At 51.5% G+C, this 24,390-nt stretch overlaps 2 protein-coding genes across 2 annotated transcripts; both read right to left on the bottom strand.

The window, feature by feature from the left end:
* Nucleotides 1-319: 319 nt before the first annotated feature.
* On the bottom strand, nucleotides 320-8,663 carry LOC128821186 (interferon-induced very large GTPase 1-like). The gene has a single exon (XM_054002155.1). It carries the CDS (start codon nucleotides 8,661-8,663, stop codon nucleotides 1,350-1,352), a length of 7,314 nt encoding a protein of 2,437 aa, XP_053858130.1. The 3' UTR covers nucleotides 320-1,349.
* Nucleotides 8,664-18,768: 10,105 nt separating this feature from the next.
* Nucleotides 18,769-24,347, bottom strand: LOC128821169 (sterile alpha motif domain-containing protein 10-like). Its single transcript, XM_054002135.1, has 4 exons — nucleotides 24,299-24,347; nucleotides 23,573-23,671; nucleotides 22,600-22,861; nucleotides 18,769-21,546 (listed from the first exon to the last, which is right to left on the bottom strand). The coding sequence occupies exons 2-4, from the start codon at nucleotides 23,630-23,632 to the stop codon at nucleotides 21,542-21,544; spliced, it is 327 nt and encodes a 108-aa protein (XP_053858110.1). The 5' UTR covers nucleotides 23,633-23,671; nucleotides 24,299-24,347; the 3' UTR covers nucleotides 18,769-21,541.
* Between the last annotated feature and the right edge of the window lie 43 nt (nucleotides 24,348-24,390).

The following is a 24,390-nucleotide window of genomic DNA, read 5'->3' as shown; positions in this document are numbered from 1 at the left end:
TGGCTCGGGCTCTCAGCAGAGAGTCACGAGTTTGTAGTTTAGTTAGATAGGTAAGTAAGAAGTGAGTATGTAGAATAGGATAGTCTCTCTTTAAATAGTGTATTAATGCAATATGGTATAGTTTAAATAAAGCCATCCTTCAGCCTTCTGATCTGGAGCCAGACATCATCATTTCTTCCCGCATCCGGGGTTCGCCGCATTTTTCCTACGCACACCCCCTCCCCCAGTGCCACCCCCTGTCCCCCGCGTGTCTGCAGCACACAGAGCTCGAGTCACCCCCAGCTGTGGCTCCCCTGAACACAAAGCAGGCGCAGAGCAGTCCAAATCAACTCCTTTATTAGCAAAGCCTGCAGGGGATGAGGCTGAAGCAGCCCTCCAGCAGCTCTCCAGGAGAGCTGGGCGCTCCCTTTCCCAGCGGGGTTGCAGCACCTGCACAGCAAAAACCCCCACAGCTCCCTGGGGCAGAGCCAGCTGGTGCCACCTTCTCCAGAGCACGGCCCTGGTGCCAGCAGCCTGCCTGGGCAGCACCAGCACTGCCCCAAGGGCTGCTGTGGAAGCTGCTGGCACACAGGATTCTCCACATGGGGCGTTCCAAAGGCTTTGGCTCAGCAGTGAGGCCAAGGGAAGGAGCAGCTCCTGCCGGGGCTGAGGGCTGGAGGGAAGGGCAGCAGCCCCAGGCACCTGAGCAGGAGCGGCTGCCCTGGACAGAGACACAGCACCTCTGAGCCAGGGAGTGAAAGCACTGCCTGAGCCCCGGGGCGGTCGTGTCACTGCTTTCCTGAGCCCGCAGGCACAACAGCCCCTGCTGGGAGAACGGCCCCAGCTGGTCCAGGAGGCTGCAGTGAGGGAGGGAAGGATGATGTGGAGGCCAGCGTGGAGCTGGCCTCGGGTCCCGCAGCCCTTTCTCCGAGCAGGACAGCTCCCTGCTGCAGGAAAGCTGCCTTTGGGGCACTGACCCTTCGTGTCTCACAGCAGCTGATCCAAGGGGTGCTTTGAGCACAGCCTTTGCCCCATCCCAGCCCTTGGGCTCAGGCTTGGCCACGAGGCCGATCGCCCCAAGGAGGGGGTTTGGTTTGGCTCTAGGACAAAGCTGAGGGAAATGGTTATAGCAAACAGGCAAGAGGATTCTGGGTTTCTCATAAAGCGAGGGAGAAGTAATAGGTGAAGTAGGTGAAGTACTGATAGGTGAAGTAATGTGCCTTATTTCATCAAATTTGGGAAAAATTAGATGCCACTGCCTTCACTAGGCTTGAAAGCGTTGTCATTGTAACTGCATTTTGTGGAGAGCCTGGTACAAAGTTTTTCTAAATTGCAAAGCTGCTGTTATTCTTCCTTCCCATGGATGTGGCCTAGCATTTCTCCAGCACGGACAGTGCTTCCTGCTTGGTAATTCTCTGCCACGCCTCAGGGATTTCTCCTTTGCCCTGAAATTTCCCATTGTACAGATCTTCCAGCTGTGTCCTGAAACGAGACACAACCCATTTCCAGTACGCCTGCATGGATGGATCAGGGAGAATGCTCCAAGTGGAATAAGGATGTCCTGCATCACGGTATGTTTTGTAAGGGATCCATGGGCTACCACCAATTCTGAATTTGCCGTCACTTGCAACAAGGCTGGAACAAATGTCAATGACCAGTTCATGTGTATCATACTCGATGCCAGGTAAACATTCCCACCATGTGAATCCCATCAAAGCTTGTGGGCGATGGAAGACCACCTGATGGTCTCCATCGTGATTCTGCATTGTGTTTGTGCAGAGAGCCCTACAAAAGGGACACTGTGCCCAGCACCCTGCAAAATGCTCTGCCAGGATGGTGTGAGGCTGCCTTGAAAACGAGCTCAGGTCAGCCCCATCCAGTTCTTTCATGAGCCTGTCCCTCAGGTCATCCACAGCTTTTGCCATGGCGCTGCTCAGGAACTCAATGTCTGTGACCTCCTGGTGCTCAATGCCCTTCAGCTCACTTCTGGGCAAGTTGATCACCTCTGACAGTTCCCTGCAAAATTCATCCAGCCAAAGAGAGATTTTGTCTTCTCTGTCTTTTCTGTCTTTGACAATTCGGGTTGATAAAGAAACAGCTGACAGGATGTTTCGATAGAGAAGATTAAGGGAGGAATTTAAAAACATCCTCAGCCTCCTACTCCTATCCAAACAGTGTCTCCTAACTCGTGTCTCAATGTACCTCTCACAAAACTGTTTTGGAGACCTAAGGTACTGCTTGAAATACTCAAAATTTTCCTGTTCTGCCAGGTATCTCAGGATGCAAACTTCCAAACTGGCTCTGCTGCCCTGGAAATCTGGGAATTTGCCCTGCATGTCCTCAGCGATGTCTTTGGCTGTCCTCTCATAGACCGCCTGGCGAAGAGCTGGTTCAATCTTGTCACAAAGGAAAACAGCAAAAGTTGTGACAGAAGTGGCTCCTTGGCAGGAAATCTGGAAACATTGGAAGAAATCTTCTCTCTTGCTCCTCAGGTACACAACTGGGTCATTTGCCTTTTGGAATGCTTCGTGCATGGCTTTAAACCTTTCTGCTGCCATTGTGCACAGATACAGAGACAAATCTATGCTGTACTCTCTGGTAAAAGTACATTTTGCATTGCTGGGGACAGAGTTTACACCTTTCTGTACTTCATTTAGTATTTCATGAATAAAATTTCTGCTGTAATCGCGTTTCTCCTCTTCCTTCTTAGCAATGTTTGCCTTCACACATTCTATGATGATGACATGGATGTGCTGAAAGTTGATCACATCAGCATCGGAAATGCTGCTGGGGTCTGAGAAAAAGCCCAAATACTTTTGCTTCATGATGTGTTTCTCTGGATCAAAAGAAAACCCTCTGCCTCTGGGAAATGACCTGATCCATGCACGGAAACCTGGCTCCTTAAAGTGCTCTACAAGGACATCTTCGATTTCTGCATCAATATCCACCTGTTCTGGAGGACGAGCAGCTCGGGAGACTTTGGCAATCCACTGGTTCCAGACAAGAGTAAAGTTGCCCTCCAGTTCTCTCTCACTGAGACTCTTCCCTTTCAGACTCACAGCCAGCTCCCGACTCCTTCTCAGGAGCTCATCTTCATAGTCCAACTTCCTTGCATCCAGTTTCTTCTGCTCCTTCTGTAGCTCAATAAGATTCTCACATTTCTTTTTTGTTTTATGAAGAAGGGTCTCTTTTAGTTCTTTCAGCTTCAGCTCTGTGCTTGATTTCCACTGGACCAGTGTCTCACGGTCTTTGTCTTCCCTGAAATACTTGTCCACTTCTTTCTTAATGGCATCGCTTGTCTCTTGCACCAGCCCTTCAAGATGTCCTCTGGTGACATTCTGCAAGTCCCCATTCCGAATTTTGTTGTCCAGTCTCATCTGCACATCTAAGATGTGACTCCTCAGCCTCCAGGTCCACTGACTAAAGGCACTTTCCAGTTTCCTGTACACAGCAATCTCCAGGGAATTCTTGAAGCTGAAAACAAAGTTTTCATTCAGCAGAGCATTCCAGAGGTCACCAATACGATCTTTCAGGCTCGAGAGCCTCAAAATGCTGCGCTGTGTCCCCTTGGCAGCCTGGAGGATTTTGCTCTTTAGTTGCTGGACGTTCTGGCTGTAGGTGGGGTTGGGTGGTGCCATTGGGGGGTTTCCTTCCCACAGGTGAGCAAAGTAGTGAATGTGGGTGTTGACATCAAAGCCAATGACATCACTGAAGGAGGAGACGGCACAGAATTCCTGCTGAGCAGCTACCACCAGCTTTTCCTGCAAACGCCTTTGTCCTTCCATGTTCTGCTCCTTGGCAGTTGCTCCTCCCACGTTTTGGTGGACAAAGAGGCAGCTTGGGGAAAGATTGACTTTCTTCACCCTCAGGAAAGCCTGCACAGCGATCTGGAGAACATCTTGCATTTCTGATGGATTTTCTCCAAAGATATTGATCACAGTCAAGTTGCCAACACCAATGACAAAGGTGGCCAGCTCGTTGTCGTGGTTCAGGGACTGTTTATTGGCCATCTCGATGGAACGAAGTCCCTCCGTGTCAACCACCATCACAAAATCAAAGCCCAAGTCTTGCTGCAGCTGCTCGCTCACTGGGATGAGCTGCATGAAGGCTCCGCGGGTGCATCGCCCTGCGCTGACGTTGAACTGCAGACCAAACATGGCATTCAGCAGGGTGGACTTGCCTGTGCTCTGGATGCCGAGCACGGAGAGCACAAACACTCGTTTGTCCCCCAGCCTCTCAATTAAGCTGTCAAAGATTGCTCCCACCCAGCGCAAGGGCAAGTAAGAAGCGTCCCCATCCATCAGCTCCACGGGATACCCTGAAACCATCAGCTCTGCTGCAATTTCCGGCAGTTGGGCAAAATTGTCTTTTGTGGAATTTGTTAATTGCAGAGCTTCATAAATCTGCCCTACCTCTCTCAGAAGGTGCTCCAGGCCAATGGAAGAACGGTTGATTTCATCAGAGAGGACATCCAAGCGACTCAGCAACTCATCATTGCCACTGGGTTTTTTCTTGCTTTTCTTTCTTGACTGGATTTCAGACCATAACTCATTATAGACTCTCCTCAGTTCTTGAAGGCGACCACAAGAGAGCTCATGCATAAAGACCTTCATCCACTGCAGGAAGTATTTCTTGGAATCAGCTGGCTGGGCCTGGAGAAAGCCAAGGAATAATTTCATCAGTGGGTTGAGAGGGAAAGCTTGCTTAAGTTGCTTTCTTCTTATTGCTTTCTTCTCATTTTCAATTTGGCTGCGATGATGCTCAATGCTCTTGTTCCTCTTCTCCTGCAAGCGAGTGAGTTCTTTGTCCTTTTGGCACCACTGGTACCAGAGTTTTCCTTGAAGCGGCAGCAGCCGGGATTTGATCTCAGACAGCTTCTCTTTCTTCAGAAGTTCCACCAGCTCCTTTGCCTTTGCTTTGGCTGTCACACACGCGGGTTGATCTGCATCCACAACAAATCCGTGCTGGCGAGCTTTGTCCACGCAGGCCTCCAGGCTGAAGCACGGCTTAGACCCTACCAGGAGATTCCCAATTGTTTTGGTCAGCTGCTCCATCAGTTCTGCTTCGTTTCTGTTCCTGATCCCTATTTTTATATTTTTGCTGTCTTGTCCAGCTGCAACGTTCTCTTTTTCTGTGAGAAGACAAACCAAAGGCCTTTGTGACTGCCACAGGTCCTGCAGAAGCTTTTTCCCCCTGTAATCCATGTGTTTCCTCTCGGACACAAGAGCCACGTTGACAGCGGATATCTCCTGCAGGAAGCGCAGCTGTGCTCCGTGATCCCTGGCGTCTCCATGCAGGTTACAGAAAGCCAGGCAGCACTGAAAGGTGTCATCGGGGCTTCCACGGGGGCAGTACCAGGCGATCTCCACCAGCCCTTCCATCAGCAAACGCTGTCTGGTGCTGCCTTTGCAGTGGCGGTGGAAGAAAGTGTCGTGTTTGCGTTTGCTCAGCAGAGCGTTGAGGAGCTGGGACTTGGAAGAGGAGGCTGAGCTGCCAATGCGGATGAAGGAGACGATGGGTGTCTGTGCGCGAAAGATGAGTTTGTTGTTGTAAGTCTTTGTCTGGGCCTGCTTTCCCGACTTGCGCGCCTCTTTCCAGCTCCTTTGGATTTGGCTGAGGGCGTAGAGCGGGAACTCGATGCGTGAAGTGCTCGGGTTGGGCACCAGCAGAGGCAGCGCCAGTTGGCAGAACGCCAGCTTGTTTGCAAGGGACTGCCTCAGGAAGTCATCAGCACAATGGAAAATGGCCATCTGCAGGTCCATGGGGTGCACATGGCCGTCCCCGCTTGCACGTTTAGGGGATGTTTCCATCAGCTTATCAAGAAAGTCTTCAAAGGAGTCCGATTGTTGGTTCTCTTGCTCTCTGGTTTGTGGCACGGGTGCAAGGCCTGGGTTGCTCTCATGCCAGCAAGTCAGGTACCTCACCCGGTAATCCACAGTTAACAGCTTTTGCAAGAAGTAAAATGGCAGTTCCTTGTCCTGGCTGGGCTGGCTGTCCTGCAGAGATGTCTTGCAGATGGTGCGGAAATCTCCCATCCCCATTTTCCTTGGATAGTGACTTTCCAGTCCAAGGCGCTTGAGCAACTGGAGGAACTCCTGGTTTGCAATGGCTTCACTTTCTTTGGCGTCGCTGCTGTCTGCCTTGGATTGGGACTGACTGGGGGCCTCAGGTGCTGGAAAAGTGTCTTCTAGGTCTCTGAGTATGTTCTGCATCCTCTGTTCATCCCATTTGTCATCCAAGCACGCACTGATCAAGGAGTGCAAGTCCTGTTCCATCCTCTTCCAGTCTTCACCTCCACTGTGCTTTTGGAGGAGATTCTTTATCCGTGTGGACCACAAGCCTTTCATGTGATCTTCCATGAAAACTAAACGCTCCCTCTTCTGCTCAGGGGACAGCTCTTGACTTTCGGGTGTCACAGTCAGACCTGTCAGCAGGAGGAAGGCCTCAGCCCTGTCAGCATCTTGCTCCTTCAGGTTCACGTATTCCTCATGTGCCGCTTCCATTTCCTTGGCCATGTACTGAATTTCTGGGTGTCCAAGGAGGTGCTGAAAAGTGCTGCTTTCCACCTGGTACCCTGTGCTGGTCGCGATCAAGAGCACCAACAGCTCCATGTCCTTCTGAGCCTGTTCCCGGAGAGACTGGAGCAAGGAATAAATGGCGAGGCTGCTGGTCCGGGTGGCTTCTATCTTTGCTTCATGAATGGCAGAAGCAGAGCTTCCTGGTGCGTTGGCGACGGCATGGATGTGCTCCTTCATTTGCTGCAGTGTTCCGATGAGCTCTTGTAGCTCAGAGACTTTGGGAGATCTGGGAAGCAGGTGCTCAGTCTGGAAGACCCATTGCATGATGAAGGAAGCCTCAGGGAAGTCCTTGACAGAGTAGATATGAGGATTCAGGAGGCTCCTCAACATGACCTTGATAGAGGTGGTGTTTTCTGGAGGTGACTCCTGGCAGCTCCGCACGGCGTTCACCAGGAAGTCCTGCAGGGCTTTGTCCGACAGGCACACGTTGATCCACACGCTGGGGTTCCTGGTTTTTGCACTCAGATCATCTTTCAGCTCCATCAGCATGAGCAGCTTCCCTTCATCCACTGTCCCCTCCCAGGCCTTCACAGTCCCCATGAAATCTCTGGCCTCTTGCACCGCACTGTCCAGTTCCTCTCCAAAAACGATGCCGATGCTCTCATTCGTCAGCGCTTTGTACGCAGCCCTGAGGGCTCGGCTCACCCGACCAACAGATTTAAAATCCCCGCAGTGATTGCACTGGATGACGTCCCACACTGGGATCAGCTCAAAGCCGCGGTCGATAACGCACCACGTTGTGTTGTCAGACGCCAGCCCCGCTTTCCACTGAGGAAGAGAAGTTGTGTCTGCTGGGCCCCCTGTGTTGACCACGTAGAGCTGAATTGCTGTTTGGGAACTCTTTCTGACTCGTGCCCAGACAGAAGCCATTGAGCTGGATTTGGAAACATCCAGGGTCCCTTCTACAGCGGCCCTTAAGCCAACCCAGCTGGCCCAAACAAAGCTGTTCAGTGCTTCCGACGTTTGTCGTTTCATCTCTTCCCGCTGCTCAGCTTGGAATCCTTCTGTAGACGCCTTCCACCAGAATATCCCCCCAAAGTGGATGGGACCCTGGTTTATGTGGGACCCAAACCTTCTGAAGAAGCTCTCACACGTGTTCATCAAGAAGGCCTTATCTCCTTCCTGACTGAAGCTCAAAAGCTGCTCCATGTTTCGCAGCTCTTGCAGAGCCGCGTCCGAGAGGCGAAGCTGATGCCTTTGGAAGTAGCAGGAGGCCAGAGGGATGTACTGGTACTTGGTGGTACAAAAGTAGCTCTGCTCAGAGCAAGACTGGTGGGTGTCCTGTGACTGCGAGGAGCTGCTGTGATCTACACTCCCTCCCAGAATAATCCCCCAGAATGAGGATTTGGCAGAAACGCTCATGCTGAACCCCAGCTGCTCTATGGACTTGGTGAAAGTGGATTCTGCTGCAGAGGAGGAGAACTCCTTCCTCTCAAGCAGCAATCCTTGCTGTGGACCGGCGAGCTGGAATCCCTCCGGAGCCCTGAGGAGCTGCTCTCGCTTTGCCAGCACATCTTCAGCTCTGCTGGTTCTGTAGATGCCCTGCAGGGCCAGTCCCCCCGACGCCCGCCTCAGCACCTCCGTGTCAGGGATGTTCTCCCTCCTGCCTCCTGACGGCTCCTGCTGCTCCAGCTGCTTCTGGATGCTCTCCAGCATATCCGCCAAGGGCTTCTTTGGCAGTGGCCAGAACTCTTTGGGAATCTCCATGGCTCGCCACAGAGTCTCTGCTTTCTCCCTCAGAGCATCCTGGCTGTGGCTGCGGCTGTTGAGCATTTCTGTCAGATCGTTCAGGGCTTGTTTGGCCATTTCTTGTCTTTGCTTTGTCTTCTCCAAGTACTCCTTCTGCACCTCTTTAGTGGTTGTTTTGTCATCTGTTATTTTCAGGAGTTTCTGGAGTGCCTTTTTCTCCCAGGGGTGCTGTACCTGACACTCCAGCCTGAGGTAGTCCTCATATTCCAGATGTTGCAGGGCTTCTCTGCACTTGATTCCCAGGATCTCTGAAGCTTTGGGCAGCCAGTATCCAGCATCCAGTCCTTCCTTCTGGAACGCCTCTGCCAGGAGCTGTGCCTTTGCACCCCCCTCCAGTGTGTCCTGCTGCGAAGCCATGGCTGTGGAGGAAGAACAGAGACTTTCCCTAAGGTGTTGCCAGAGGCCCCAGGCTCCTGGCAGAGGCTCTGCAGCAGCTGCAGCCCTGGGGATTGCTCCCACCCGGCTGCTGGAGCCAGGCCCGGGATGGCACAAGAGCCAGGGTCTCCTTCCCAGCACCCTGGATGTGCCTGTTGCTTTCCTGTTTGCAGGATCAACCCTGAAGGTGAGTGTGTATCCCAGAGACAGCACAGACACACAGAGACAGACACACAGACACAGAGACACACAGAGACACAGACACAGACACAGAGACACAAATACAGACACTGTGACACACAGAGACACACAAAGACACAAACACAAACACAGACGCAGAGACACAAAGGGACACAAACACAGACACAGACACAGACACAGAGACACAAAGGGACACAAACACAGACACAGACACAGACACAGACACAGACACAGAGACACAGAGACACAGAGAGACACAGAGACAGAGAGACACAGAGACACAAACACAGACACAGACAGAGACACAAAGAGACACAGACACAGACACAGACACAGAGACACAAAGAGACACAGACACAGACACAGACACAAACACAGACACAGACACAGACACAGAGAGACAGAGACACAAATACAGACACAGAGACACACAGAGACACAGAGACACAAAGAGACACAAACACAAACACAGACACAGACACAGAGACACAGAGACACAAATACAGACACAGAGACGCAAACACAGACAGACACAGACACAGAGAGACACAGAGAGACACAGAGACACAGAGACACAGAGACACAAACACAGACACAGACACAGAGAGACAGAGACACAAATACAGACACAGAGACACACAGAGACACTAACTCAAACACAGACACAGACACAGACACAGACACAGACACAGAGAGACAGAGACACACAGACACAAACACAGACACAGACACGCAGAGACACAGAGACACAAACACAGACACAGATACAGAGACACAAACACAGAGACACAGAGACACAAATACAGACACAGAGACACACAGAGACACAGGCACACAAACAGACACACAGAGACAAACACACAGACATACACACACACACACACACACCCCCCCCGACACACACAGGCACACACAGACTCACTCAGCCAACACAACCTGCCTTGGACAAGGTGCTGCTTTCACCATCACCCACATCCTCCCAGCAGAACTCCTCGATCCACAAGTGCAGACAGCCAGGGGCATTCCTGGCTCCCTGGGGCACTGGCACAGCCTCTCTGCCCATCCAACAGCCCTGCCTGCATCCTGCACCCTCTGCCCAGCCCACGGCTGCCCTGCTCGCTGCCCGGCCCAGCCTGCTGCTCCCAGCACCCCAAGGCAGTGCTCCTGCCCCCATGGACACCCCACACTCCCCAGACACGCTCTCCCCACGCCTGGCACGGCCCCAGGGGCTCTGACCTGTGCTCCTGCTCCAGCTGCCAGCGCAGCCCCTCCCTCGCCCCACTCTGGCCTCTTCCCAGGAGCTGCTTCCTGGCACACTCAGGGGCCCATCCCAGTGCAGGGGGGAAATCCACCTTGTCCCTGCCTGCAGCTGTGCCTGGTGTAATGAACAAAGTTCCCGGTGTTCCCGGGGACACAGGTACTCCCGGGCAGGGCCTTCCTATTTCCCATGGCAACACTGGACTGCCTGCTGGCTCTAGCTGAGTACTGGTATTGAAATGTTAATTAGCTGATTGCTCTGTTTGGTTTCTCTGAACTGCCTGAAAATAACCTGCCTCCCCCCACCCACACTGCCATTCTGGGACTAAAATGCAAATAAAAAAAACCCTTGGGACCATGGGAGCGTTTTTTAGGGGCTAAAGACACCCCTAAATAAAGAACTAAACACAGTAGAGGGGGCTAGACAAACGCCCTAGCTGAGGAAGAGGGAAACACATCCCCTGATCGACTTTTGCCCGTCACCATCACCTACAAAAGACTAGACTTGAGTAGGCTGTGGGAAGCAAAAACGAAGAGACGGAAATTCCTGGTGCTGCCACAAGGAAAGAAGAAGGGAGAGCTGCTGCTCTGGGCTTCAGCAACAGACTCTGCACACCTCCTTCCTTTTGGCCAGCTGGGAAAGCTACAACTGCAGGGCTGAGCTCCGTGTCGAGCTCCCTGCCCAGCTGATCTTTATTAAAAAGAGCTGAACATTAATAAAGGCATTAGCCCTGTTCATTTCACATCCAACAGCCCTGCCTGCGTCCTGCACCCTCTGCCCAGCCCACGGCTGCCCTGCTCGCTGCCTGGCCCAGCCTGCTGCTCCCAGCACCCCAAGGCAGTGCTCCTGCCCCCATGGACACCCCACACTCCCCAGACACGCTCTCCCCACGCCTGGCACGGCCCCAGGGGCTCTGACCTGTGCTCCTGCTCCAGCTGCCAGCGCAGCCCCTCCCTCGCCCCACTCTGGCCTCTTCCCAGGAGCTGCTTCCTGGCACACTCAGGGGCCCACCCCAGTGCAGGGGGGAAATCCACCTTGTCCCTGCCTGCAGCTGTGCCTGGGGCATCCTGGTGGCCCTTCAGGAGATGCTGGAGATGCTGGGAGCCAACTCAGAGAGGTGCCCTCTGTGATCTGCTGCTCATTAGCACAGAGGGTCTCGTCAGGCAGGTGCCCATTGGTGGCAGTCTTGGCTTCTGCCACCACAGAGCCACCAAGTTCAAAATCTCTGGTGACAACATGAAAAGTGCCTACAAACCTTCAACTGGGCAACTGCCTTTGAACCTTTGGGGTGGTGACTCTGTCACACAACTCTGAGAATTGTCCCAGTCTCAGTTCACTTGGATACTGGAGAGATTTATTCCTTGCAAAAAATCCTTCAGAGCAATCAGCTTCGGTCCCACCAAGGCCACAACACTGTCACCAGCACAGGAATTGATCCCAGGGGATTGCACTGGGCTCCTGCACCCTTCCAGAGCCTTCAGGGGCAGCTTTCCCTCGGGAGTCCCTGCAGATTTGGGCAATGTGTGCAAGGGCTGTGGGCTCTGATTCCCCTCACCCACCTCACTGCAGATGCTCCCGTTGCTCCCAGCCTTGGCTTCCCAGCAGACGCCGGCAGCCGAGGGCCCCAGCTCAGGGGACACAGCACAGTGGCAGCGGCAGGCCTGGGGCACACAGCAGGGTGTGGAGAAGAAGATGGGAACCACTCGAGAACTCCGGTGTGGAGCGCCAGGAAGGAAAGGTCCGAAATCCTAAAGGAGAAGAGCAGACAGTCAGGAGAAAGCGACCCATGGGCACAGAGGAGTCATTCCAGGAGCACTGGAGGCCAACCCTTCTCGTCCACTGTCGGAGCCCAGGACATCCCTCTGGCTGCCCTGGCTGTCTCAAAACCCTGGCAGGGGGCCCAGAGACCCTGGCATGAGGTCAAAAACACCTGCGGCTTTGATTTTAGCCTGTGGAAAAAGCTGTCAATTTTGTATGAGGAATTACAAGTCACCAGGGTTTGAGTATTGTGATAGCTGAATCAACACAGGGTAGAAAAGTAGAATTTTGGGATTTTAGAATGGGGTTCAGGGGGTATAAGATGGAGGAATTTGGGTGTGTCCTAGCCTTCTTCTCCTTCGTCTTGCCCTCCATGTCTTGCTGTGATGGTGACACTTTTCGATTGGTTTAAGGTAGAGAAACACTGTCCAGCATAAATGATAGATTTTGGCACGTTATTGTAAACAGATTATACATAACTTCTGATATAAAAGGTAAATAAAAGGTAAACACCGCCCGAGAGGGCAGAGCACAATGCCATGGCTGCCTTGCTGAAAAGACCTTGGCAGGTCAGAGAAAGAATGTTATAGATAAGAAAAAATAAATAACCTTGAGAAGCTGACCCTACTCATTCCAGACTTCTTCTTTGGCTGCTCTGGCTGGGAGAAAAAGGACTTTTACAATCTTGGGGTCACCAAGACACCACAGAGACAGACCCCGAGACTCCACTGGCAACTGCCCAGGCAGCAAAGACTCCTCAGGGCTCTTCTGGTGAGGTGACCAGAGCAGGGTTTCACCTGGGACCTACATCCATGTTCCCTTCCTTCCCAGAGCAGGGTTTCACCCGGGACCTACATCCATGTTCCCTTCCTTCCCAGAGCAGGGTTTCACCCGGGACCTACATCCATGTTCCCTTCCTTCCAGAAGGAAGCTGGACATGCAGGAGAGGTGGGACAGAACAAAGCCCATGAAGGTCAGCAAGGCCAAGTGCAGGTGCTGCCCCTGGGTCGGGGTAATTCCAGGCACAGACACAAGCTGGGAAGAGAATGGGTTGAGAGCAGCCCTGAGGAGAAGGACTCCGGGGTGCTGAAGGGTGAGAGGCTGTGCAGGGAGCATCGGGGCAGCAGACAAGGTGTGGAGGGGGCAGAGCCAGGGAACAGCACTGACAGTGGGGCAGCAGGGCCCGTCCCACCCCTGCCCACATCACTCAGCTGCTGCCGGAGGCGGGGGGAAGCTCGGGAGAGGGGGGAGAAGCAGCGCTGGGCTTGGATCCCAGCAGGCACTGACCCTCCCTGCAGCTTGTGAGCTCCCACCAGCAGGATGGGGACAGCAGAAGCAGGAAAAGCCCCTGGCTCGAGACAAGGGCAGCTCAGCAGCAGAGGAAAGCTGGGCGTGCTGGCAGAGCACAGGAGGGATTTCAGACACCAGTTGTTTTCTTTGGGCACATGTCCAGCTGCTCCGTGGGCAGCAGAGCCTCAGTGCAGGGCGGCTGCTCAGGAAGGGAAGCGCTGGCTCAGGGTCACTGCTGGAGCTTGTCCACTTGAGCCACTTTTCCCCCCTGTTCCCTCCCAAATTCTGTCCCACTGGAGCACTGGCAGGACTGGTTCAGTCTCTGGAGCCGGAGGTTGCCCAGGACAACATTAACTGCAGCCCAGCCACACCCTGAATCTGCCCCAGGCACCCTTGGCAGTCCCTGCACAGCTTCCCATTGCTGCAGGAATAGGGGAAAAGCCCCATGCGACTCTGTCAGTGCCCACAGAGAGGCACTAAGCACATTCAGGGCATGACTCGGGACCCAGTTCCTCCTTGGAAGCAAACGAGGGAAGCAGCAAGGCTGGCAGCAGGACCTGCCACGGGAATGCCTGCACCCCATTCCGTGGGAACAGCCCCCCGAGAGTGTTTTCCCCATCCCTGCCCCAGGGAAAGGGGCTCTGGGAACACTGCTGCCTTTGTGGGGCTGCCCCAGGGACCGGGGCGCTCTGGGTGGTGACGCTTGGACTGTAAGAGAGGAGAATCCCACCGTCCCTGCATGGGCAGGAAAAGGAATGATCCCCCACGGCTCCTGCCCTCGGGGGAGCGCAGCCATCCGGCCCCAGCGCGGGGCTGGGGGTGCCCGGGCCGGGCAGGGTCGGCCCCGCCTGCGGGGAGCGTGTCCCGGCCGGGCAGGGCCTGGCGGCAGGGAAGGAGCTCCGCACGGGCTCTGTGCCCGGCCAGCCCCGCTGCCAGCTCTCGGGCCGGGCTTTGCGCCTCTGCAGACTTCGCTCTGCCCCTCCATGCCCCCGCATCCCTCCTCCTTCCGCCGCCGCTCCGCTCCCACCGCTCTGACCCCGGCCCGCTCCCAGCTCAGCCCCCGCAGCGCACACGGCTCCCCCGAGCTGCCCCAAAGCGGCTGCCGGCAAAGGCGGCTTCCTGCAGCCCGCTGCCCTCAGCCCCCTCTTCTCCTGCCCTGCCGTCTCCCCAGCCGTGCCGAAGCACGGGGAGCGGGAGGCAGGAGAGCAACAAGATCCCGCTCCCGGCTGCTCCCGGCTCCCAGCCCCGCAGCCCATCCCCATCCCCTACCTTCTCCCTGCGGGCCCCGCAGCTCCCGGGCTGGGAGAAGTCCCGCACGGCCCAAAAAGCTCCGGCTTTGCTTCTCCGGAGCTGCTTCACCTTTTATAGGGGCAGTGGGGGAGCAGGCACTGCTTTCCTGTAAATCATGTGTCTTCTCCAAAAGTGTGAAAGCGAAACTGCCGCTACCTGTTTTGGGGTGTGTCTCGTTTTGGACAGCCAGGTGTCTGCTAAGGATGGCAGGAGCCTTCACTGAAATGGAAAGTGCAAACCCCCTCCCTCTGAATTATTATAATTTTGAAATTAAGTGGCTCTCTGGCAGAGATATGGGAGCAGGGATAACAGTTCTTTATTAGGAAAATTAAAAATACAAATGCAATAGTACAAACAGACAAAACCAACCCTGCCAGAGTCAGAGCAGGCCCTGGCAGCCTGTGGGTCAGGGTGGTGGCAGCAGTGCCATTCCATGGGGGCTCAGCCCTCCTGCAGTGCCAGCTGTGCTTCTGCTGGAGCAGGATCCTGGACAAGGCTGGAGTTTTCCTCTGGAGCTCCAGGGCTGGTGGAGATGGGCCTGGGCTCCCTCTGGGAATGCAGTGGGAAAAGGCTGCTGTGGTGTTGCTCATGAACAGAAGATAATTAATAATCAATAGCCCATGAACAGAAGATATCTCCTGGAGGGAGGATGGGTTGTGGAAGAGATAAAGAGAACTGCCCAATGAACAGAACATAACTGCCCCATCTCTGACAGATGGCAAATGGAACACACACCCCCAGCTAAATCTTCCAACCTAAGAGAAGCAGTCTGAGCACAGAGCCAGCAGTGGGACAGGGCACACCCTCCCCGTTGCACACACACGCACACACACGTGCACACCTGTGTCGATGTCTCGGGGTTCAGAAGGTCAGGGTGACCCCAAGATCGTAAAGAGTCTTTGCTTCCTAGCCTGCCGCAGCCAAAGGAGGAGTGTGGAATGCTTCCGATTGCGCTTTCAAGGTTGTTTATTTTTCTTATCTATAACATTCTTTCTCTGACCTGCTGAGCTCTGGCTAGCAAGGCGGCCATGGCATTGTGCCCTGCCCTGTCGGGCGGTGTTTACCTTCTATATCAAAAGTTACATACAGTCTGTTTACAATAACGTGACAATATCTATCATCTGTGCTGGACAGTGTTTCTCTACCTTAAACCAATAGAAAAGTGTCACCATCACAGCAAGACATGGAGGACAAGACGAAGGAGAAGAAGGCCAGGCACACCCAAATCCCTCCATCTTGTACCCCCTTGAACCCCATTCTAAAAATTCCCAAAATTCTACTTTTCCACCCTGTGTTAATCTAAATATCACACCACTCAAACCCTTGTGGCTTCCAATTCCTCATACAAAATTGGCAGTTTTCCACAGGCTAAAATCAAAGCCACAGGTGTTTTTGACTTCATGCCAGGGTCTCTGGGCCCCCTGCCAGGGTCTTGTCCAGCCAGAGGGATGTCCTGGACTCCGACACACCTGAAAGCACACACAGACACAGAGGTGCACACCACGAGCTCACACACTTGTGCACAAAAACGGGAAAGGCCCTTTTCCCAGTGTCCTGTCGTCAGCAAAACTGCAGGAGAAACAAGAACTCCCCAACATCTTTTTAGTGTTAGGGAATCAAGGCATTACTTTACTATGGATTAGGATGCTGTTCTGGCCAGGATGTGCAACAGAAATCTCGTCAGCCGCACATTCTCTTGTGCAGAGAAAATCATTCCATGATGTGAAACACGAAGTTGTGTTTCGTGTCAGGTAAATAAAGGTAACCTGTGTAATTGTAATCGTAAAATGTGTGGAGCACGGCCATGGGACAGTGATAAAGATGAGTTCTAATAAACAACCGAGGAAAGCATGGAAGAAGGCTTTCAAACCAATCTTTTGTTCGCAAAAAACAATTATAGGTCTTAAGCTGTTTTGTAATAAGAGTATTTGAATTATAACTTTAGAATGTTGCTTTTGGCAAGAACTTTTTGCTTGTAATTAAGTCTTAAGCCGTTTTGTAATAAGAACCTTTGAATTATAACTTCAGAATGTTCCTTAGTATTAAGGATTTTAAACCAGAGCTTTAGTATGTATAAAGGATTTAAACAGAAGAGGGAAAGGAACCTATCCCAAGCTCCTGGAAAAGGAAAATGGACATCAAGGTTGCTGATTGATGATTTCGAAAGGGGAAGCTGGACATCACTACCATAGATTAATGATCCTAGAAAATAGAAGCTGGACCCCACCATCTGGACATACATCTGGGATGTACATCCTAGGATATTGAAACCTGGAATAGATCACAACATAGAAATTGGAAAGGAACCAGACATCACCATCATACATTTGCCATCCTGAAGTATAGAATTGTGACATCAAAAGGTAGAAATAGAAACTGATGAAAGCTCATATAAAAATTGGGAAATAGAAACTGCGGAAAGCTCACGTAAAAATGGAAAATAGAAACTGAAACTGCTGGGAAAAGCTTATGAATATGCATGAATATCAGCAATAAATACAAGCAAGTCCAGCAATCAGTGTGTAGTTGGAGGGGAAAACCCCCACTACGGTACCCAGCGCTGTCTTTGCTCATATGTTGCCATATTAATTAATTAATACATTTCAATTGATTAATAATGCTTGACATATTGACTGAGTCAAGCTTCTCACTTCTAACAATGACACATGACCTTTCCTAGGTTTTTCCCATACTTACCTGGTCAAAACCCAGAGAAAATCATCGGTTCAATGTTCATCGGTCCCAAGTTACAGAGTTTTTAGTATTTGGCTTCCTATTGGTTATTGATTCTTTCACCTTCCATGTTAATTAGGTTCTCATTCTTCCTTTTTTTATCTCTCTTTTCCCAGACCAGGAGTCTCTGACCATGCCAGGGATGATGTTTGGAGTTGGTGTTCCTTGTTGGTCCTTATCTTTTGTGTATTTTCTGCGCAACTCCCAGTTTGTTGAGATGTTAAGCTCATCAGGCCTCGAGAGGTGAAAGAGTACTTTGAAAAGAAACTTCAGTTCTTCAGTGAGAAAAGTGGCCACAAAATAGTACCTTAGACTGCAACACTGTTAAAACTGATGTTATTCTTGCGTTGAGAGCAAAAATGGGATGAAGTGATGTTTGCTGAAATTTTTTTCCCTTTGAGAAAACACTCTGAAAAACCAAAGGATTGTAGAGTTAATTCTGCACCTTCGGACCCTTTAGTTTTGGCTTTAGAGAGGGAAAATAAGAAGAAAAGGATTAAATGTTGCTGTTCAATGTGTCGCATGGGACATGTCTGCCATTTTTTAGTGCAGCACTGGTCATTTGGGGGATGCTTCCTGCAGCCAGGTCTGACAGTGTTGGATGAACAGAGCTGTAATCACACATTCATTAGCTATCCCCACTTATTTGGCTTTATTTTACATAGTCACAGCCGCCTTGGTTTGAAAAGACAGGAGTCTGTGAAGGAAGGCAAGAGCCTCCCGTGAAATGGAAAAGGTAAACCCCCTCCCTCCGAATTACCACAATTTCAAAATAAAAAGGCTCTCAGGCAAAGATATGGGAATGGGAATAACAGTTCTTTACTAGGAAAAAAACAAAATTAAAAAAAAAAAAAAAAAAATGTAATTAGTACCAACAAAACTACTGACAGAGTCAGAAGCCTGACACCCTGAGGAGTCAGGGTGTTGGTGATAGTCCAGTTTAATGGTGGCTGCTCCTCCTGGAGTGGCAGATGAAATGCTGCTGAAGCGATGATCCCGTAGAAGGGTGTAGTTTTCTCTGAAGGCCTGGTGGTAGAGTAGATGGGCCTGGTCTTCCTCTGGGAATCCAGTGAAGAGGCTGAGGCAGAGTTGCTGTCTCAAGAAATGCTAATTTTATGTAGGTAGGGATGCTTGGCTCCTCCCTCTGGTTGGAGCATCTCACAATGGGATGATGTAACTTTCTCAGTCATGCAGTGAGCCATTCAGTAGCCCATTAACAGAAGATATCTCCCCGGAGGGAGACGTTGTTCTTGGAAAAGATAAGAAAACTGCCCAACTTAACAGAAGATACCTGCCCCACCTCCAACAGATGGCAAATAGAATACATGCTTATTTTACAAGCCAGGACAACACCCCTTACCAGGAGTCCTTATGTGGTTCCTTGGGGTCTGTCTGTAATATCCCGTGTCCTTTTTAGGGGCATGTTCCTTGACCCCCGCTTTTGAGCAAGGGCAATATGCTCGTTTTGCAAAACTTCTGCTTTGTCAGCCTTGCGGAGCCGAGCTGGTGTGAAAAACACCAGTCACTTGTTTTTTAAAATTTTAAAAGTTTATTGGTAATAAAATAGTCATAAAAATTTGTAAATTTTTATAAATAGTAAAATAGTAATAAAAATACTAATAAAAATTTGGACAATGAGGATTAGGACAATTACAAGACAATAAAAAGCAAAGAATTACAGACATCCGGATGTTTTTGGGCACTGAGCTGCTAAAAACACACCTTGTGAACAAAGGAATAACACTTAAAAGCAACAGCCTGTTGCATATTCATACATCTCATACATGATGCATAAATTCCTTGCAAATTAAGAATTTTTCTGTTTTTTGTCAACTTCTTCCCCTTAATCCTGGTGGTTCCATAAAGATGGAGAGGAGGTGGGAGGATGTTTGTCTTTTCCAATAAGGAGGCTGTAACTCTTTAAGTGCCCTTTTGCTGTTATCTCTGGGCGAAGAATTTCTTGATTATCTCATCTGTTTCTTGAGCTAGTTAAAAAGTGTCTTACATCGCAGAGTTTCTATTTTAACATTGTGTTATAACCTAAAGCTATATTTTACACACTTACTTAAGAGAATTAACACAGCATAACTTTCTAACATAACACATGTAATATTCATTTTAATATTTGCAAAAAGCCAGTCATAAAATACGCATTTTTCACAGCTGGCATCCTGCTCCCATTTTTCACGACTTCCGTTTGCCTGAGTTACGCCCTTTACCTGTTTCTCCAAGGCTGTGCTGTTCTCCTGTCCTTATCAAATCCCTCCTCTTCTTGATTCCTTGTGGGAACCAATCTCTTGAGATTTATATTTCCTTTCAGAGTGCAAGGCATTAATACAGCTGCAACCCGGAATCCTGATGCTGGCCAAAACCATACAGCAATTATTGAGGTGGTGATTATAAACAGATGTTTCACCGAGTCCAGCTGGGTACCCATGAAGGAAGTTTGGTCCCGGCTTCTTCAAATCCCCAGGAGGTGGCGTCTTGAGCTGTGCATTGTAAAATTTGGGTTTCTGTTGCCCTGATTTTTAAAAGTGTTAAGTTTTCTTTTATAGCTCTTCCGAAAGTTTTAAAGTTCTCATAAGACTTCTTCAGCCTTCTGATAATGTTTACGCATTTGAGAGTCAGAGTTCCCACAAAATTCCATGTATAAATAGAATAGTTTCATGTATAAATAGAATAGTTTACATATTTCTCTGTGATTGGAGAGAAATGATTAATTGCTCTTTAGACCAGTGTGGTTGGAGAGGTGGTAATTCCATCCTCCTCCAATCCATGGTCACCTCTGGAATTCTATAAATACCAGATGTTTGAATAAAACTTGCTCTTTTTTCTCTTTTTTCTCTTTTGAACTTACCAAGCTTCTGTGTGCTCATTTCGTGTCCAGTAGCGACAGGTTTGTTTCCAAATTTCCTGGACATCTGTAGACACTCTACGGTGTCTTTTTGTCAGTGAATGCACAGCAGGTGGAGGTGATGACTGCGTATTCCTCCTTGTGATGCTAAAACAAGCTCTAGTGCCATTTGGTTTTGCAAAACAGCTTGTGACAAGCCCCTGACTTCTTCCCAAGGGGCTTAGGCCCTTTTAATTCTGGAGCAAGGTATCCAAAATTTTACCGTGTCCAGTTTCAACGCAGTAAAAGTTGCCAGCAGCGCTTGGAAAGTGCTTCCGCTTTGGCTGGAGTGGAGCAGTTCCCCAGTCATTCAAACAGACCCAATCTCCTGGTTGGAACTCATGCCCTGGTGTGTCCAACTGCAAATCCTGTAAGGTTTTACTAAGAGAAATGAGGTAATTATTCAAATCGACCCCTCCTTTTAATCGGAGTGCGGCTCTTGGTAGGGTCGACCACAGAGCAGCTCACAGGGGCTGATTTTGCTGGTGCCCCACGGCTGAGTTCTGCTTTGAATTCAGGTGTGACGGACCTGAAGCCTTGGACCCGGGTCAAGGAGGTCCCCTGACATATTTTACCCGATTGCAGTTCGATTGTGTAATTCGCTCACTCCACTTTGCCACTAGCCTGGGCCCTGTAAGGGGGGTGAAGATCCCAAGCTCTTCCCAAGGTTTTCCTAAGCTTTTTTATCACATCTGCAGTAATGTGGGAATCTCTGTCTGATGGCACTCCCAAAGGTACCCCCAATTTTTGATTTATTGTATGTTCGGTTTATTGTATTATATTATATTTATTGTGTTATATTTATTGTATATTTGTGGGTTTTTTGTGTTTATTTGATTTGGCAGCACTTTTGTCACTTCCCCAACCTGGCTGGTGTGACAAGGGAAGGCTTCTGGTCACCCAGAAATGGTATCTACCAGAACTAGGAGGGATTTATGCCCCCCTTGTCTGGGCAATTCAGTAAAATCGACCTGCCAGTGTTCACCCAGAACACTTCCAGGTTTTATGGCTCCCAGCATTATTTTGTTAGCCTTGTTAGGGCTGTTTCTTTAACAAACTAGATTCTCGATTGCAGTCTGAGCCATTTTAGACCCAACTGGAGACGTTTGCAAGCGTTTCATAAGTTTTTCAGCACTCCAGTGAGTGCCTTTTGTGTTTGTGACCCCTGATTTCACACAAGATCAGTTCTAGGGCTGCTTTCTGCCTGCCTGGGGTCGCTGCCCAGCCTCGTGGATCAAATTTTGCATCTAAGGTTCTGCTGTCCTTATCAACTCCTGCACTGGGCAGGCTCTGGAATTTTTTTTTGGTGGGGTCACAGTGATCTCGGGGCTCCTCCAGCACTGTTCCTGCATGTGTTGCTCAGTCCCAGCTGCTTTGTCCTGACGTGCCATCTCCTCTGCTCCCACAGGCTCTGGGACATCCACAGGGACATCATCTTCACTCTGGGGACAGGGGGGAAGGTGACACTGTCACAAATAACTGTGTAGTTGTTGGCTTTTGCTATTATGTTGGCTCTTGCAAATTATTTTGTGCAGTTTGTAATCACCTTTTACCTTTTCATATAATATAATTTCATATCGATTATTCATTTTTATATTTATTTCATATAGTGTAATTTGTCGGCCTGTTTTGTTTAATACCCTAATCCCTGTGTAGATGATATATTTTAGTGTGATAAATATATTATAGCTTAGGCTCTCGCAAAATATTAAAATAGAGACTATGTCCTGTGTATTATAACACTAACTTTTGCAGGAGTAACTGTAGTTGTGAAATAATAACTAATGCCTTTATTTTTGTAGCTGACTGACAATAGTGAAATAACTAACATTGATTAAAAGTACTTGTAAAAATGGGTAAAACGTCTGTATGATAAGATAACATTGAAAAGAACCAGGCAAATAACACCAAAAGAGCAAGGAGGAATCCACCACTGACCCTTCAGCTATCAATAATTGTCAAAGCATAGAGCAGGGGGCCTTGTGAAGAAATAAAATACAAAACTCCCAAAATCACACCTGCATTGTGGCACGTACTCTGAGATGAGGTCAGGGCTTGAACTGAGCTAAAGAATTCCCAGAGCAAGTAAACTCGAAGGAATGTTTGAGCATGTATAATCCTCATGAATATGCATTTGACCAATGCAGTGAAAAATATGTCATTAATGTTGCAGTTAATGGTGTACACGTGGCTAGGGCTGTGCACCTAGCGCGGTTCCTTTTGCTTCATTATTAAATAACTTATTATTATTAATAATTTATTTTTATTATGTATAGTTTATTATATTTTATTATTTATATTTTTATTTATTTTATTGTTTTATATATTTTATTATTTATAACTTATTCTTAATAAGTTATTAATAACTTATTAAACTCTTATTAAACCTTTAAAGACTTTAAAGAGTGAGCCTCGTTTCTCACAGCACCAACCCCCCGGGGGCTGCAGCCCCCTGCCCACCCTCACCCCCGCCCCCGGCGCAGGGGGATGCTCACCGCCAGCGATGCCCCGCAGCTCCCGCATCTCCTGCTGCAGCCGCAGCCGCAGCAGCTCCCGCAGCAGCTCCCGGCGCCGGCTCCGCGGGGAGACCCCCATGCGCCGCAGGGACCCCTCGGTCAGGCGCAGCAGCGCCCGGCCCGTCAGGGCGTGCTCCCGAGCCAGCTCCGCCAGCCCCGCGGCCCCGCCGTGCGCCGCCAGCCAGGAGCCCACCTCGGCCCCCGACCACTGCCCCGCCGGCCGCTGCGGCCCCTCGGGCCCCTGGGAGGGAGGAGAGAGGGAGCCGGCTGTCAGGGAGCCCCAGGGTCAAAGCTGTCACCTCTGCGCCGCAGGGTCCCCGCCCCAGCCCGAGCACAGCCCTCGGTCGCATCCCCGCGCTGATGCTGGTGGCTGCACCCTCGTCCCCGTCCTCGGCCCATGGGGGTCCCCAAATCCTGTGCGGGTCCCCAAATCCCTGCCTGTGCGGGTCCCCAAATCCCTGCCTGTGAGGGTCCCCAAATCCCTGCCTGTGCGGGTCCCCCATCCTAACCCTAACCCTAACCCTAACCCTAACCCTAACCCTAACCCTAACCCTAACCCCCACCGTCCACCCCCGGGGATCCCCAAATAACTACCCCTAGGAATCCCCCCTCCTTCACCCACGGGGATCCCCCATCCCCTTCCCATGGGGGTCCCTGAAATCCCCACCCATGGGGGTCCCCGAGCCTCCTCCTGTGGGGTTTCACATCCTCCCCCCCCCCCATCTGGATAGCCCAGCACCCACCCATGGGGGTTCCCAAACCTCCACCTGTGGGTATCCCACACCCTTCATTCGTGGGGGTCCCCAGTCCTCTGCCCATGGGGGTTCCCAAACCTCCACCTGTGGGGGTCTCACATCCCCATCCATGGATGTGCCCCCTCCTCACTACTGGGGTTCCCTGGCACCCCACTGCAGCTGTCCGGGGGGGGTCCCCAGCCCCTGCCCACTCTCACCTCAGCCTCGGGGCTCCCCTCCAGGGGTGCCTCAGCCCCATCCTCCTCCAGGGGGTCCATGTGGGGCCGGGGACAGGGCACGGGGGCAGTTCTGGCTCCCTGCAAACGGGGCTCCGTCAGCCGGGGGGCTCCCCGGATCAGCCCCTCCATGTCCTGCCGGCCACACAAGCCCCCCCAGCCCCCCACCCTGGCAAACCACCATCCCACGCTCCCCGGCTGGGGGCACACAGCCGGGGGCTGTCGCGCTCCTCGATGCCACCCACCCCGCGCCCCACCCCACCAGCACAAGGGGCTGCTCCCGGGGGTCGCGGCCGTGACACGCCGGTGACACCAGCCCCGGCTCTGCCGTGCCCGGAGCCCGCAGGGGACACCCGGCTCCCCTGCCCGGCCGGGACCTCTGATCCCCTCCTTCTTTATCCCCCCTCCTCCTACCCGGCTCCGGGTCCGTGCCCAGCCCGAGGAGAGCCAAAGGAACCTTTGCCCGGGCGCTGGCTCCTCGGGCACAGCCCCGGGCGTGCCCCACAGCCCCGAGCGCTGCCCCACAAAGCGGGCACGAAGGACCCCCGGGTCATCCCGGGAGCCGAGGCGCAGGGCCGGGCGGGGTTCGAGCGGGCTCCATCCGTAGCGGGGGCTCTGCCGAGGCTCCCGCAGCCCTCCCGGATCGCTGCCGCCAGCCCACCCCGCCACCCTGAGCTCCTTCCACGCCACACGGGGCAAGGGACGCACCGGAGCGGCTTCAGCCACGATGGTGCCGACGGCAGCGAGGGTCGCACAGGCGGCGGGGACACCGGAGAGGCACCGGCGGAGCAAGGGGAGGA

This window comes from Vidua macroura, chromosome 35 (genome assembly GCF_024509145.1).
Source record: "Vidua macroura isolate BioBank_ID:100142 chromosome 35, ASM2450914v1, whole genome shotgun sequence".
In the NCBI taxonomy this organism is placed as follows: domain Eukaryota; kingdom Metazoa; phylum Chordata; class Aves; order Passeriformes; family Viduidae; genus Vidua; species Vidua macroura.
The sequence above is the reverse complement of the archived record's forward strand: the minus strand, read 5'-3'. Positions and strand labels throughout refer to the sequence as shown.